This window comes from Phyllostomus discolor, chromosome 12, assembly GCF_004126475.2.
Source record: "Phyllostomus discolor isolate MPI-MPIP mPhyDis1 chromosome 12, mPhyDis1.pri.v3, whole genome shotgun sequence".
NCBI lineage: Eukaryota > Metazoa > Chordata > Mammalia > Chiroptera > Phyllostomidae > Phyllostomus > Phyllostomus discolor.
This window is the reverse complement of record NC_040914.2, coordinates 70,624,757-70,641,468: the sequence shown is the minus strand read 5'-3', so window position 1 is coordinate 70,641,468 and position 16,712 is coordinate 70,624,757. Positions and strand designations below refer to the sequence as shown.

The 16,712-nt window shown below is 45.0% G+C and overlaps 1 protein-coding gene across 1 annotated transcript in view; it reads left to right on the top strand.

Moving 5' to 3' along the window:
* The window catches only part of PKD1L2 (polycystin 1 like 2), a 91,033-nt gene that overhangs the window by 59,277 nt on the left and 15,044 nt on the right, over positions 1 to 16,712 (top strand). Inside the window, 9 exon segments of the mRNA XM_028502103.2 lie at positions 1,895 to 2,094; positions 2,759 to 2,976; positions 3,644 to 3,851; positions 7,130 to 7,325; positions 7,973 to 7,991; positions 9,591 to 9,812; positions 11,414 to 11,510; positions 14,396 to 14,533; positions 15,947 to 16,132. Of these exon segments, the coding sequence (XP_028357904.1) occupies positions 1,895 to 2,094; positions 2,759 to 2,976; positions 3,644 to 3,851; positions 7,130 to 7,325; positions 7,973 to 7,991; positions 9,591 to 9,812; positions 11,414 to 11,510; positions 14,396 to 14,533; positions 15,947 to 16,132 (1,484 nt within the window).

Here is a 16,712-nt window from a genome sequence, read left to right as displayed (position 1 = left end):
CTTTACTTCCTTCCACGTCTGTCTCCAAACACATACATGCAATCACAAATGTAATACGATAGATTGTTGTTTCTTTTATCTCCTTTAAACTATACTGCCTTGTTTCTTTAATGATATAATATGAACATCCTTCCAGAAGAGTATGTTCAGATCAAACTTTTCCTTATTGGCTGCATAATATTCCATGGAATGAATGTCCCATAAGTTATTCAACCATTCTCTTATCAATGGACATTAAGTCTGTTTCCAATATTTAAAAATCAAGAGACTTCACTGAAAACATGGCAAGTATGGAAATGCTGAGCCAGTATTCCTACATGACACCCAATGCTGAAGCTGACTAACCAGTCTTCCTCTTACAGGGACCATATGCTCTCCAGTTTGCCACAGTCCTCACCATTCCCTATTACATGACTTCTAACCCACTTCATTCATTTACTTGATTTATTTACATCTATCTGGGCCTGCTTAAGCATTTGAATTTGTGACCTCTACTTTAAATGACTTCTGAGGTAGGTTTTAAAAAAATCTGTTTCCAGTGCATTTACTAAGTCTGACTTTTCCTCCCAGCTGCCACTGTGAGCAGCAGTTCAACCTCCAAGGTAGAAAAAGTCTGAATCAGAGATACTTGGACCTCAGGAAATATAACAAAGACATGAGATGGACTGCAAAGCCCCATATGCCCACTATTGACTTGCTGCGTGACCTTGGATAAGTCCCTCACATCTCCAGGTCTCAGCTTCCACATCTGAAAAAGGAGTTGTTCAGTGTGCCTACTCCAAAAGGGACCTGTGCAGGTCCCATGAAATGATGTATAATATGCTTAGCACAGTGGGTGGCTCAGAGTAAAAGCCCAGTTATAGGAGCAGATACTATCCTCCAATTGTATCAAAACATGTGATGCCTGAAAACTAGACAAGGAGCTCCCCAAAGGTGGGGCAGTGACATTCCTCCATGGATCCCTGGGGCCCAAGCAGAGCACCTGGCATGCAGCACCAGGATCACCAAATACTTGTTAGATGAATAGAACAATCATGTGGACAATCACTGTTGTTGGCAACTGACCTCTCTCTATAAAGAGTACCTTTACTCTGAGTTCAAGCCACTCACACCCCCCAGAGTGACAGTCCAAGTATTGTACAACCCTGGAGAGTGTTGGCACTGGGCCATATGAACAGAGCCAGCTGGGAATATCAGCTCTGCACACTCTCAGGGAGACCAGTCTCCACCCATTCCCATCTCCTGAATGCCCATCCCTCTCTCTGGGCCCTTGAAGAGCTGCTGTGGTTAAACTATACTGTATTCATAGAGATACAATATGGATTAAGGAGAATGTGGTACCATTTTCAGGGCCCTGTCTTGTCCATTTTCATTCTCTCAAACTGAGCCTGAACCCAGAACCTGGAATTTTTCACCACTATCTTTTAATGCTCTAATTATGATAAATTTAATATCATAGTTATATTATTACATTAAAACTATAACAAAAGTAATAATTGCTAACACTGATGAACACTCACCTATATACCACCTACTTAACCAAATGCTTTCCAAAAATTATAACTTTTAACACTTTCAACAATCTGGTGAGGCAGATTCTGTTATTACCCCCATTTTACAGATGAGTAAATTGAGGTGCAAGGAGTAAAGTGACTTGCCTGAGGTCACACAGCTAGTAAGTGGGCAGTCTAGGATTCCAACTCACTGTCCAGAGTCCCCATCGTTAACTCTAAGTGATTCTGCCATGAGGCTGTATTACTTTTACAACAGAAAATAGATGATAAATCTTAGAAACAAACCCCACCCTCTCATCCCAAGATTGTTCCAAAGAGACCAGTCTTCTCCCATTCCCATCTCCTTACATGCCTGTCCCTCTCTCCCTGCCTGTCCACAGACACCTGTTTTTCACGAAGACCTCCATGGGCTTCCAGGATGGACACATTTGGTATTCCGTCTTCAGCTGCTCAGCCTGGAGCAACTTCACCCGCGTCCAGAGGGTGTCCTGCTGCTTCTCCCTGCTCCTTTGCACCATGCTGACTAGCATCATGTTCTGGGGGGTCCCCAAGGACCCAGCTGAGCAAAAAATGGACTTGGGTAATTCCCACTGTCATGGCAGTTAGAGCTAGTGGCTGGTGGACCTGAGCTGTCACTGTCCCAGGAACTCCACGCAATTCCCGAGCTCCCAAGACCACTCTTGGCTTCAGTAATTCGCTAGAAGGGCTCACAGAAGTCAGGAACACCATTATACTTGTACTTATTACAGAGAAAGAAAATACAGATTAAACCAGGAAAGGGAAGAGGTACCTGGGGCAGGGTCCAGGAAGGACCAACTGTGGAGCTCCCAGTTTTCTCCTCTCAGCGGAATGGTGGATGGTGCTCACTCCTGATAAGGATGTGCGATAATACACACAGAGTACTGCCATCCAGGATGCTCGCCCAAACCTTGGTGTCCAGAGTTTTTATCAGGGCTTGCTCACATACACGAGGCTGAAACCCTATACAGCTGACCCTCCAGCCCCAGCAGAGGTTGAGGTAATACCACGTGGCCAAGGTCCCCACCATAAATCACACCGTTAGCTTAGACTATACAGTGTGGCCCAACATCCCCTATAAACAAAGCTGTACCTACAAGGCAGGACATTCCAAGGGCTTAGAGGCCACTTCTCAGGAGCCACTCAAGGGCTAGACCTCTCTTTGGGCAAGATTAATCCTTACTGCACAGCCACCTCCACTGACCCTTTCCCTCCCTCTGCCCCAGGTAAAATTGAATTCACTTGGCAGGAAGTGGTGATTGGACTGGAGAGCTCTCTCCTCATGTTCCCCATCAACCTCCTGATCGTTCAGATCTTTCGAAACACCCGTCCTCGGGTCACTAAGGAGCAGAGCACTAGGAAATGGGACAGGGGGTCTCTCAGCCCAGCTCCCTCACCACAGCCCATGGAGAATGGCCTTCTGACACCTGAAGCAGTGACCAAAGTATGTCCTCAACCTTGGTGGTATGGGAGGTGCTCCAGCCTGGGCAGAAGTGGGGGTGAGGACTAAGGCTTGGGGCCTGACAACCCCATGTTGTCTCATAGCAACAGTCATCAAGATTCATCAGCTGCACACATGTACATGCATGTGCACGTACACATGTATGCATACACACACCACAGAAACACACATACCTACAAACATGTACATGCATACACATACACACACCCACACACCCTCACAAGCATGTACACACATAAATTTACAAATGTTTACACACACATACACACACACAAACACCTACTATACACATGCATATATACACACTTTTGGGGTGCCTACTATGTACAAAATGTTATACCTTTATTATAGACCACAGATTGGAAGTCTGTAGAAGGAACTGCACTGATGCACTCAATAAGCATTTATTGAGCACCTACTATGTGCTACATTCTGAGGAACATAGCCTGGAGTGCATCAGTTCAAATCCTAGGAGAGGGATTTTGTAGGTGACAGATGGAAGCTCAGGATGGCCCAGCATCATGTCTCAGTGGGCAGAGCTGGGACTCAAACCCAGATTGTCCAAGCCCAAGGCGAATGCTATTGACCACCTGGCTGGCCCCCTTACCTGTAGCTTATACCCCCTCACCCTACCTGGTTTGATTTGCAGGATACGTGGAGACTTGTCAGATCCCTGCTTAAAGCTTTAAAGGTGCCATCCCCTGCCTCGGGCTGGGACTTGATGGACATCAACCAACTTCTGGCCTTGCTGGAAGATGTCATCTGTCTGCAGAATGTGGCAGGGCAGATGTTCTGGGAAGAAGCCAAAGAGAGACAGGACCCATTAACATTCACTCCTGGGTCAGTACAAGTGAAAGGTAAGTCCTGATGTTTCTGTGCTGACAGGGGGCATGTTGGAGCCAGGCGGAGACAGGACTGAGGGCATGTCTATATCACTAAGGGGTCAAAAAGTCCTACCAGAGTCTCTCTCACCAGCCATCACTCCAACCACTTGCCACTGTCTCTCAGTACCATAGGTACCCTGCTCTCTTCCTTGCAAGGCCACGCTCCCTGCCCACTAAAGGCCTTCACATGTGCTGGTCCTTTAATCTAGAATGTTCTTTCTCCTCTCCTCATTTGGCTAACTCCTACTAAGCCTGGGTTTAAGCATCCCTTCCTCAGAGGAGTACTCCAAGTCCCAACCCACAACTGGGTTTCCAGCCACATGATCTTTAGCCCCAAAGCTTCTCTTACATTGCTTTCACACTGCTTTTTGCCAAATTACGAATTGTGTGAAGTGTTCTTTAACGTCTGTACCATCCTTCCTAGCACATGAGCTATATGAGGTAGGAGCCATCTGACCATCTCGTTCTGCTGATTCCCCAGTGTCTGGCCCCACGCCACACATAGCAAGCATGCAACAAACATGTGTGGGATGACCTCACCATAAGAGGTCCCTATGGAATGCACTGCAAAGAGTCATGTCCTTATTCTGTGTTTGGTTAAGATGAGCATTGGCCAGCCTGATAACTTGGGCCACTCGAAAGGACCGTGTCTGGGTACTGGCTCTGTCGTTAATGAGCTGTGTAGCCTCGGACAAATTAATTCAGTTCTCTGTGATTTAGTGTCTTTTTCTGTAAAGTACTCGGGTGATGCAAAGTCAAACCAGATCCATTTCCCAATGTGTGGGGCAGGACACAGATGACGCATAGGGCAATAGAATACATTAGAGAACACTGAATCCCTGAATGAAAAAGTTATTCCTTTTCCATTCTCTTCCAGTCCTTCTAATTAAGTCAAGAAAAAGGTCTTGGTTTGGTACCATTGTGTCTTTAACACTTGCTAATCTCTGTTTGGCAGAGACAGAGCAGGCCTCAGCCCCAGAGCCTTATGAGACAATATTCATGTAGCATGTGGTAACATGGTTTCATTTTTATTAAGTTCTTTATACTTAATAAATATATAGCACATTATTCTGCTATATGTATGACACATTATTCTGGTTTGAATTAGTGTCTGACTCTCCTCTTGCCCCTTTCCTGTCCATCTTCCACCCAGATCAGTGCTGCCAGGTTCACACAGGCCGTCTCATAGAACTGCAGGCCGCTCTTCTACATCTACAACAGTTCTACATCTGTGCTGTCCAAAATGACAGCCATTCACCACAGGTGGTTGTTTGAATTAAAATTAATTAAAATAATGGAAGTACGGATCCACCTAGCTCATTGGCTTGTTGCACGGACTGAATTAGATCATAAGTCACACGCAATACTTAGACCGCAGCCTGACACAAAGCAGGTATTTAGTAATTGGTGTTATGACTGGGAGTGATGACATCTTTCAGAGACATTGCCAGAACACTTGCAACAGGAAGGCTCTTGATGCTAGAGCCGTCAGCTGAAGCTTCAGTGAGGGGACCCCAAGTCAGGAGGGCTCGGGAGGCGGCTTGGGTCAGAAGGAGGAGGAGCCGATGCCCTAGGTCTTTACCAACATCTAGTCTGAGGCAGCCATAGCCTTTTTCACTTTCACTTCTCACTGGTGATTGGATAAGAATCCTGGGGTGTGGGTGCCTCAGGGCCTTTAATGGCCCAGGAGCATGTGCCCCAGAGTGCCAGCCTCCCAGCTCAGGGTCCAGGGACCCAGGCCTGGCCGGTTCTGCCCAGTGAGGTCAGATTTCCTTTGGAATGCACAGGAAATAATAGAAATGTTGAAATTTTTTTTTGCAATAAATATGTATTATCCCTTTAAAGCAAAAAAAAAAAAAGAAAAGAAAAAATCAAACAAAAAACAACTTTAACAGATATTTTTAGGAAGTGGAAATATGAACAAACCAATTAGAGAGATAATAGGGTGAAACTTGACCACTGACTAAATATTTGATGCTATTAAGGGATTATCATTAATCATTTTAAAGATTAATAATGACATCCTGGTTATTGTTTTTAAAGAGATCTTACCTTTACCCTGGCCTGGTGGCTCAGTTGGTTGGAGCATTGTCCCATACATCAAAAGCCTCTGGGTCTGATTGCCAGTTAGGGCACATACCTAGGTTGCTGGTTAAGTCCCTAGTTGTGCAGGAGGCAACATATCAATGTTTCTCTCTCATATTGCTGTCTGTCTCTCTCTCAAATCAATAGACATATTCTCAGGTGAGGATTAAAAAGAGAGGGGGAGACCCTTCTATAGAAGCATATTACAATATTTAGAGATGTGACATGAGGCTTGGAATTTGCTTCTAAATAATCCACATGGAGAGAGTTGAAAAGTACAGGTGAAACAGGAATGGCCACGAATTGGTAATTTTGAGCAGTAGATATGTGCAGTTCATCTCAGCATTCTACTTTTGTAACTTAAAAATTTTTCATATTTAAAAAAAGTTAAAAACAAAGGATTAAGACTGACTATCTTTGGCACTAGGTGAACCTGGGTTCAAATTCAAATCTTGTGAATATTAAAATATTTGCAGATGGGCCCTGGCTGGTGTGGCTCAGAGGATAGAGTGCTGATCGGTAAAGCCAAAGGGTCACTGGTTCAATTCCCAGTCAGGGCATAAGCCTGAGTTGTGGGCCAGGTCCCCAGTAGGGGGAAGGGGGTGCACTCTAGAGGCAACCACACATTGATGTTTCTCTTTCTCCTTCTCTTCCCCTCTCTCTAAAAGTAAATAAATTTTTTAAAATTAAAATATTTGCATTTGAGATAACACTGTGCCTAAGATTTGCTTTAAGGTACTTCAGAAAAAGTTGGGGGTATAGTGAAACAAGGCTGCAAAATATTGGTAACTGCTACAGCAGGGTGATAGTTACATTATTTTCTTCTCTTCTGTTTATGTGTAAGGAAACTTTGAAAATGCCCTTGATAACACCCTAAATGGGGAACACTCAAATCCTAACTGGCCGAGTGAGCCTAGTACCTTACCCCATCTTTCTGGACCTCAGTTTTCTTGTGGCTTGGCACATAGTAAGTGCTCGATGTAAAAAAGTCATTACTAACACTATTGTTTTATTTTACATTATTTTTTATTGTAGTTTTCCCTTTACCATTTATCCCCACCATACCCTCTTCCACATCCATCCACCCAGCACTATTGTTTTTCTTGCAGGGAGTCTGCTCTGTCACCCAGCACCAGGGGATGCTCTTTCTCTCCATTGTCTGCCAGAAAAAACGCAATGCTTGACACATGAGGTGGGCCCAGGTGACCCTTGGAAGAACAGTGTGTACAGGCAGTGTCTCTACTTTCAACTGGAGCATCTGGAACAAGAGCTGCGGCTGGTGGGTCCTGGAGGCTTCCCCCATTGCCAGAGCCAGGCCTGGGCCCTCAGGCAGCTGCAGACCCTGAAGCGCTCCCTAAGGGGGCATCTGGACACTCTACCGCCTCCAGCATACACCAGGTAATTCATTCCCCTGGATGGTGAGTGGGGCTCTGTCCCACCCCAGCCTGGGGCCTGTGGGGAGAGGGCATCCAAGTAACCCTAGAAGGATGCTCACCTAGATCTCCCCAGGCAGGAAAGATTCAGGATTCCTGCACAAAATCTGAAACAAGGGCTTGAACAAGAAGGCATTTATAGCTCTTTGTAAAGCATTTTGCAGTTCATAACCATTTTAAGTGGATGTTTCCTAGCTGTGAGCTCATGGACAAGTCCTTCCACCTCTCTGAGACACAGTTTCCTCATTTGTAAAATGGAATAATAATGCCTGTCTCCTGATTTGAACTTAAAACAAAATATGTTTTTTAAGATAACCAGTGAAATTTGTGTAGGGGAGAAATTTTTTCCTCTACCCTTCAAGGTTCTTCTGGCTGGACAGATAATCAAATTGACATGAGACCGATTAGCAGGGGGAAAACAAATTAAGGTTTTGGGTTTTATTTTTCACATTAAAACTTTTTTTTATTTATTGACTTGAGAGAGAGAGAGGAAAGGAGAGACAGCAAGAAACATCGATTTGTTGTCCCACTTATTTGTGCATTCATCGGTTGCTTCTTGTGTGTGCCCTCACCCAGGGTCAAACCTGCAACTTGGTGTATGGAGACGGAGCTCTAGCCAAGCCAGGGCCAAATGAAGTTTTAATAATATGTATATCACCTGTTTACCTGGGAGAAACCCAGCCAAACTAAGTAACTCACCAAAATGGCAGAAGCATCACTTTAAATACCACCTTTGGCTTAAGACAAAAGATGTTATGGGTGGCGTGTCAGCTAGGGGGCGGGGGAGCGGTCCACAGGAAAAGCCCAGTGAACAAGAGTCATACTGTTATGCAGATTTAAGTCCTTCCTTCTCCAGTGATAAGTTGCTAGAGATTTACACATCCACCCGTTCCTGGTACAGTGAGGAAAACATCCTTACAAAGGAGATTTTCCTTAACTTCTACTTGGTTTTGAGAGCTTCTTCCTCATCTACTCTTTCTTTAAAAGTAACCACCTGCAATTATCAATATCCCCAAAAAAAGTGTATTTTGGGGGTGGCAAACTCTGTTGCCCTTTATTTAAATACAGATAGGTTATTGATGGCATGAAGGAATTATTCTTAATTTTGTTAAGTGTGACAACAGCACTGTAATTCGGTAAGAAATTGACCATCATTGAGAAATATTCCGAAGTAATGAGGGATGATTTTATATTATGTCTGGAGTTTAATTTTAAATAGCCCAGTCAAAAAGGTGGGGACAGAAGAAATAAATATGACAAGGTAGTAATGGTTGTTAAAACTAGTTGATGGGAATTCCTTGTACTTGCTATGTTTGTATGGAGGAATTTTAATAATAAAAACTTCAAAAAAATTATATAGTACCAGCCTTCGAGGCTTTCCATGAGGAATAAAGGAGCAAATCTGTGTAAAGCACTTCACATGGGGACTGGCTCCTAGTAAGCACTGAATGAATGTGACTTCAATAGAATACATATAGTGTTGACCTAAAAACAAAAGGCTAAAGTGAGAGGTAACAAGCCTTTATTTGAGATCTCAAACAATATTTCAGGAAGCATTGATATAGGCAGAAACCCAAATAGTGTTCCCATTAGGAGGTGAAGACAAGGGGAATGTGTAAGGAAGGGAAGGGGAATAATTACATGAAAGGCAGAAATATCTATGGGTGTTAATAAGTTAAGAAAGGCATTGTTGTAGATGCAGATAAACTAACATAGTGATGCCAATTCTAAACAATGTCTTTAATTTTCATGCCAGTAGTCTTAATGTCTGCTTTCCTGTTTGTTTTGCAAACAGTCGTTTGTAATATAATGCTGCTTTACTTTAGGCCCAGTGCAAAGGTTATTTTGCCCTCTTTTAACATTCCCAAAGCTTGAGGAGTATGATGCATGAGGCAGTTCCCCGGGAGGGCCACTCCCACTCAGTTTGGGAGTGGCTTGGTTTACAAACTAAACTGATAAGAACATACTGCACTTGGTCTTAGCCAGAAGGCCAAGAAGTGATGGGTTTATATTATTTTTTACAATATGTATACAGAATAGAACATAGAATAGCTCATTGAAGTGGGTACAAGATATAGAGGAGGAATCTGAGGATCTGAGAGGTTGAGGAGCCTGACCAAGCTAAGGACTTTAGCTTAGCCAAGGTCCCTCAGCTGATGGGCTGCAGTGGGATTTGAACTGATTCTGGACTATATCCCCTTTCCATTACAGCTCCCTGAGAGCAAGCAAGCCCCCTCGGGGCCTTCCCTGGTGGTGTGTCCTGGTGGGCTGGCTCCTGGTGGCAGCTACCAGTGGTGTGGCAGCCTTCTTCACCATGCTATACGGCCTGCACTATGGACGGACCAGCTCTCTCAAGTGGCTCATCTCCATGGCCATCTCCTTTGTGGAGAGTGTGTTTGTCACCCAGCCTCTGAAGGTCAGGACCTGGATGTGGCTGCCCTTCTCCCCTCTGCCCTTATTTTCTCTCCTGCCAGCTGTCTTGTCCTTACTTTAGCTGTTCATTCATCTATCCATTCAACACACTTACATGGTACACCACCTCTGTGCAGGTCCCAGGGCAGGGGCAATAATGAAGATAATGACCATGATGACCCAAGCTCTTGGACGCTCACTCTGGGCCAGGCTTGGTGGTTGGATGAGATGCTGGCATTTCATCATCACAATCACACTCAGGGAGAACCTCGCCTCCGTTTTACAGATGAGAAAACCTGAAGTTAAGAAGTTAAGGTCATAAACATCCTGCCCTAGACTACACTTGTAAACAGGAATAATACAAAATTTCCTCAATTCTAAGACGGTTTTAACGGAACATGACATTTAGATAACTCCCAGTCACTAAATGTGTACAACAATTGGAAGATACACTCCTATTTCTGAAATGTAACTACTGTCAGAGTGGAAGAAATACTGAGCCCTAGCCTGGAGTTCTGGGTCACAGCTTTCCCTAGGAAAAAAATCAGCTGGCAGGAATACTGTGTCTGGGGGGGGGGGGGGGGGGGGGGTGGGGGGGGGGAAGCTGCATAATGAAGGGATGTTTTCAGTGAATCTTTATGTCTATGAGACTCACCAAATCCCCTACCCTCATCTACCCTTTGGTCCTCTGTCCTGTCCTGAACAGCCCTTTTCAGAAGACTTCAGCAATTCCTGACACCTCCCACAACCTAGTCTGAGAATTTTAGGAACAGAGTCCTGGGCTTTTTTGTTCCCAACCAACCATAAAATCCAATTATACTTGCACACTGCGGGCACTGTGGGGGAGGAAGAAAACTTGTGTCTACCCTCAAGGTTCTTTCAGTTGGTCTAACAGTTAAATCTACATGAGATAGATGAACACAGAAAATAACCAAATTTTATACATATATATGCATGGGAACCTGGTATACATGCAGGAGTCAGAGAACCCCCACACACGAGGGGTTCAAAGACAGAAAGGGAAAATGAGGTATACATGACATTCTGAGCTAAGGATCATCTTGGTGCTTCAGAGGAGAGGAAAGTCATTACAGAAAGATGAGCAGATGTTCAGTAATTAGTTTACCCTGCCTTACAAATAGGCCATAAAAAGTTATTTCCAGTAATAACTCTTATTATGAGCAAGGCCCCTAATTTAAATTATTTAAGAAAGAGGTAAAATTTTATCATGAGTTTGCAGGGTCTTGATTCTCTCAGTTCAGAATAACTCACATGCCAAAGAGAATTATTGGAGGCCTGTTCTGAACCCTTACAGCAGAGGCAGTAAAAGGAAGCTAATCACTTAGTACAGGAAGGAAGGGAGGAAGGCTGGAAGAGTAACTTCACCGCACTGAGGTGCAAGCCAGGTGCACGCAAGCCCTGGCCCTCACCCTCCATACACATGTCCCCTCTCTGCGGAGGAGGGCGGGTTCCCACCTGACCTCCCCAGAGTGTGGCTCCTGTGCCTGGGACACAGATGCGGCCTCAATCCAGCCCCATCTCAGACCGGGAGTTGATACAGAGTTTTCAGCTTGGGTTTGGGGTTCACAGTGGGTATTTTTCCAGGTGCTGGGGTTTGCTGCTTTCTTTGCACTGGTCTTAAAGAGTGTGGAGGATGAAGACGAGTTTATGGCCCCTCTCCTAAGACATCTGTCCAGCCCAGGTAATGGTGCCCAGATGGAGGCAGGGACGGGGAATCTGATAAAGCTGAGAAAGCCTCGGAGAGCCCAGCCACTGGGGTGGGTGGCCCTGGCCTCAGGCCTTTGCTCCCCATCAAGACTTCTCCCCTGACTGGTGAACCATCCCCAAACCATCCAGAAACAAGTGACTTCTTCATTGTGTCTTGAACTATCTTATTCCTTCTCTACCTGGGCCTTTCTCTCTGATACCTAAGCATGATAGGAGGCATAGCACCTCAGGGCCATGCTCTGTGTTCACTGTCCTTCTCTGTATAATCCCAATCAAGCAACTTTTTTCCTGCAAAGCTCAGATCCTGGGTCTTTAGAATGAAGACCAAAAGAAAAAAAAAAAAAAGGAATGAGCTTGTGGGTAGGCTACACAGTCATGGTAAGGTAGAGTTCTAGGACAAGGGTCTGCAAACTATATATAACCAGGGGGACCAAATCTAGCCCACCACTTATTTTTGTACATAGTTTTACTGAAATCTAGTCAAGATGAGCCCTGTTGCATGAGCCCACTGACCACCCCCCTCCCCCCAACCAGATTTCTCACTGCCCAACCAAAATTCCTGAGGGTGCTGACAATAAGAGAATTATAAAAACAAACATGCAAACAGAACAGAATCAACGTTCTAATAGTCTATGCAGAGAACTTGACCTCCAGGGAAAAGAAAATAGGAACTAGCAAAAGTCCATGTATCTACATCGTTATGCGGTATAGTTATTACCTCCACACGGGCCTGTATTCTTCCACTCTAAATTAGGGTTTTGGTTTTGCAGATCCTAAGGCCCATTAAAATCTTCTTCCTCAAGACAAGAGTAATTTTTCTCCAAGGAGAGGCTGGCCTCCAGACTAATTAAATATTCATTAAGTCATTCCTTTGGCAATTATTCAGGAAGTACTTGCTTTGTGCTAAGCAGTGTGGTGGCCTGGGAACATAATTTACATAAAGTCGACTCGTAATGTATAATTCATAGATTTTAGTAATTTATAGAATTGTGCAGCTATCACCACAGTTCAGATTTGGAATAACTTCATCACCCCGTAAGGTCCCTCCTGCCCATTTGAAGTCAAACCCTGCTTCCACCCCGGCCCCAGGCAACATGGCACTGACTGGATGGAGCAGACAGCTGCCCTTGGAATTGACAGCCCATTTGGGGAGACACATTAAATAATTAAATGCATAAATAGACACATATGTGAATTGTGATGAGAACTGGGTGTGGGCGGATAGACAGTGCAGACCTCTTGGCTGACGTGGTACCTAAACTGGCTCTTTGGGGATGGGGGCAGGGAGGGACTGCTCACTAGGAATGTGCAAAGGCCCTGAGGTGCAACACAGCTTGTCATTTCATAACAATAAAATGACAGCGTGGCCAAAGCTTGGGAAAATGAGGGGAGAATGGTTCAAGAGGAGGGCAGATAGGTGAATGGGGAGCAGGTCGTGCAGGACCTTGTAGGATCCAGGTCAATGCTGGGGCTTTGAAGTGTTTTAAATAGGAGAGTGGCATGGTCTGTTTGTGATTTTAGAAAGATGACCGTGGCTGCTCTTAGAGGTCAGAGGTATTAGGTCAAAGTGGAAGTGGGGAGACCAGTAGGAAGAATATCACAATGGTCCAGACAAGAGATGACATGTATTGGTGGTGGAGGTGAACAAAGGGCATGGATCCAAAAGATAGCTGGGTTACTACACCCCTAGCAGAATGGCTAATGTGAAAAAAAGTGATAAGACCAAATGCTGACGAGGATGTGGAAAAACCGGGGCATTCATACATTGCTGGTGGTAACGTAAAACGATACAGCCACTCTGGGAAACAGTTTGGCGGTTCTTTTCAAATTTAAAAATGGACTTACCATATGTCCCAGGACTTGCACTCTTGGGCATTTATCCCAGAGAAATGAAGACTTACTTTCATGCAGGAACCTATACACAAATGTTCACAGTAGCTTCATTTGTAATAACCAAAAGATATTTGGCCACTCCTAAGAAGCTACCCAAGAGAAATGAAAATGTACATCCACACAAATGCCTGTACTTGGATGTTCATAGCAGCGTTATTCATATTAGCCAACACTAGACACAATCTCAATATCCATCAGTGGGTGAATAGAAAACCCCTAAGTATATCTATACAATGAAATACTACTCAATGATAAAAAGGAACTGCTCATATATACATACAACAATACGGATGAACTCCAAAACATGCTAACTGAAAGATGCCAGACCCAAGAAACTATGTATGTATGACCCATTTATGTGAAATGGAGAGAAAGGGGAAACCTGCAGACACAGAATGCAAACTAATGGGGCTGAGCATGGAAATAGAGTGAAAGTGGGGACTAACTGCAGTGGGACATGAGGGAACTTTTTGGGGTGATGAAAACGTCCTAAAATTGGGTTGTTCAAAATTCACTATAAATTTACTAAAATCATTGTGTTATAGACTTCTACTGGGTGAATTCATGAACATCATAACTCAAAAATGTGGTCTGAAAAAGAAGATACTGGGATTAAGTGTGACAGGACTTTGAAATATTAGTTACCCTCATCCTCCCACCCCTCAAAGTTGTGGAAATGTTGGGATCTGTCTTGGAGTCCAGGAACACAAGGAAGACAGCACCAGGAGTCAGTGACCCTTCTGGGAGGGGAAGGTATTTGTTTTCAGTACCAGGGGAGTACTCCACATGCAGAAGAAGGGACTGAATTCTGGGCATGGGAACAGCATGGGCAGAGCCCAGAGGGCAGTGTTGGGAAGTGGCCCCCACAGAGGAGGAACTGTGAATCCTGGTTGCACCCGGCTGCAAATGTAGAGCCTGGTTCCACTGCCCATGGGGGTAACTGTCCTTGTGTCCCTGCTTTCACAGACCCCTCTTCCTTGTTCTGAGAACGGAGAGACAGCAAAAAGGATGTCTACCAGCCACCTCTGGCCACCAACATTGAAAAGATGAAAACCACTCACCTCAAGGAACAGAAAGTGTTTGCCCTAATCAGAGAAATCTTGGGTAGGCAGCAAGATTATCCATGCTTCTACCCTATATTTAAAATCCTTCAAAAAAAAAAAAATCCTTCGATGGCCTTTAGGATCAAATTCAAACCCCCTACACCACCCACACCAGGTCACCTCTCTCAGCCACTTGTGCCCTGAACTCCAGTGACACAAGATTCTACAGCTTCTGGGACATAGTGCCCATTCCTGACCCCTGTCCTTTGCCCGGACTGTTCCATCTAGTCTGCTGGAATGTGCTTAGTCCACTTCTTTACCTTTTCTTCTGGTGAAGTCCTCTGAATTATTTTATTCTCAGCCCAAAGGCTATGTATGTCCTCATAGAGGCTTCCCCTGGCCCTCTGGCCAACAGCTTTCAAGCCTCCATGTGTCTGGGTCTCCGCTCCCCACAATAGATTTGGGTATGGACGGTTGTTTTCGGAGGGGATCTTGGCAAACTTTGGTAGGGAAGAGGAAAGTGCAGGGGTAGAGAAGAAAGCCAGTGGAAAGTGGAATGGTGAGTGGGTTCCATGTGGACAACTGAGGTTCACTCCTGCTAAGGACCTTCGCAGGAGCATGTAGTAAACACCCCATGTTGTCATCCAGCACGTCACTGGTGAAGTCTGCTCCTGAGGAGAGCACTGACCTTGCAGCACTCCTGGCCTGCCTTCCCACTGGCTGAGCACGATCCTGGCCAGAGCTGAAGGACTTGTGCAGGAAGAGCAGCACATGCACAATGAAGAGTTCCAAGGGGTGTGGGCAGAGTCATGAGAAGTGACCCCAGGGAGGGATTTCCATAATGCAGATCCCCAGGCCCAGGGCCCAGAGAGTCTGATTCAGTAAGGTTCCAAATTCCCCACATGTTGCTGATGTCCAGCTTCCTGAACTAAATCTTAGTACCTTTTGGGGTCCTTACACCTGTCTTCTACAAAACAGGTGAGCTCCATGAGGGCAGGGAGCACATCTGTCATCTTCATCACTCTATCCTCAGCATCATAATATGGCAGGTGCCCCATTTTCTAAAAATTCTATTTAAGAAACACTTATATAACATGAACTTGTGCATGTACTGTTTTAAGAGCTTTGTAAATACTAATTTCTTGACTCCCTCATCATAACCTTGTGTAATAGAATTATTACCCCCATTTCACAGATGATGAGAGTGAGACATAGAGGGGTTAAATCACTCGGGAAGGGCACATGGGTAGGAAGTGACGAAGCCAGGATTTGAACTTAGGCAGGAGGTTCACAATCTGTGAGCTCTATTTCTTTCTGCTGCCTCTACAAAAATCAGTCCCACTGCCACCAGAGGAGCAAATAATTGGTCCATAAAACCTCAATTGTTTTGATCCCATGCACCATTCTGTTTCCTGCCCTGAGCTTGGTGGGAGCTGGGGAATCACCTGACCAGGGGCTCTGTTTCCTTTCCCAGTGTACCTGGGCTTCCTGTGGATGCTGCTGCTGGTGGCCTATGGGCAGAGGGACCCCAGTGCCTACCACCTCAACAGACACCTCAAGCACAGCTTCACTCAAGGCTTTTCAGCTGTCCTGGGCTTCCAGGAGTTCTTCATGTGGGCCAACACCACACTTGTGAGAAACCTGTACGGTCATCACCCAGGTACTGTCCCCTTGCCACAGGATGTGTCAACCACCTGATGCACCCTTCTTTCTAGGAACAGGTGTGAGTCTCAGTAAACATCAGCCTTACAGAGAACCAATAACCATAGAACCATATGCTTTAAAGGAGAAACATTCAGAAGACTGTGTGTATATAGAGGGGCCCTAACACTCCCTTGATGCAGAGTGGAGAACTTCCTAAATGAGAAATAACTGAGCATGAATTGGCCAGGCAGAAATGATGTACCAGGCTGATGCGGACCCCAGCTCGTGGGGTCCGTGACACTGTGGATGGGGGAGAGACATTCACACAGACTACCAAGTCCTGTGGAGGAAAAGGGACAGCATGACTTTTTCTCTCAAGGGGAACCAAAAGCCGCGGCCTCCACCATGACAGGCCTTTATTGGGTTTCTGCTCACATTACATGACGGTCCTCATTTACTATGCACAGGTTCAATTTAGGTGGTTACCTTTTATAGAAAACAAAGGAGCCAATGCCACTAATCACATCACAGAAGAAGGATATTTGCAAATGAAAAGGGAAAAGTAGTTGAACTGGTTACACTCCATACTGGGGAGT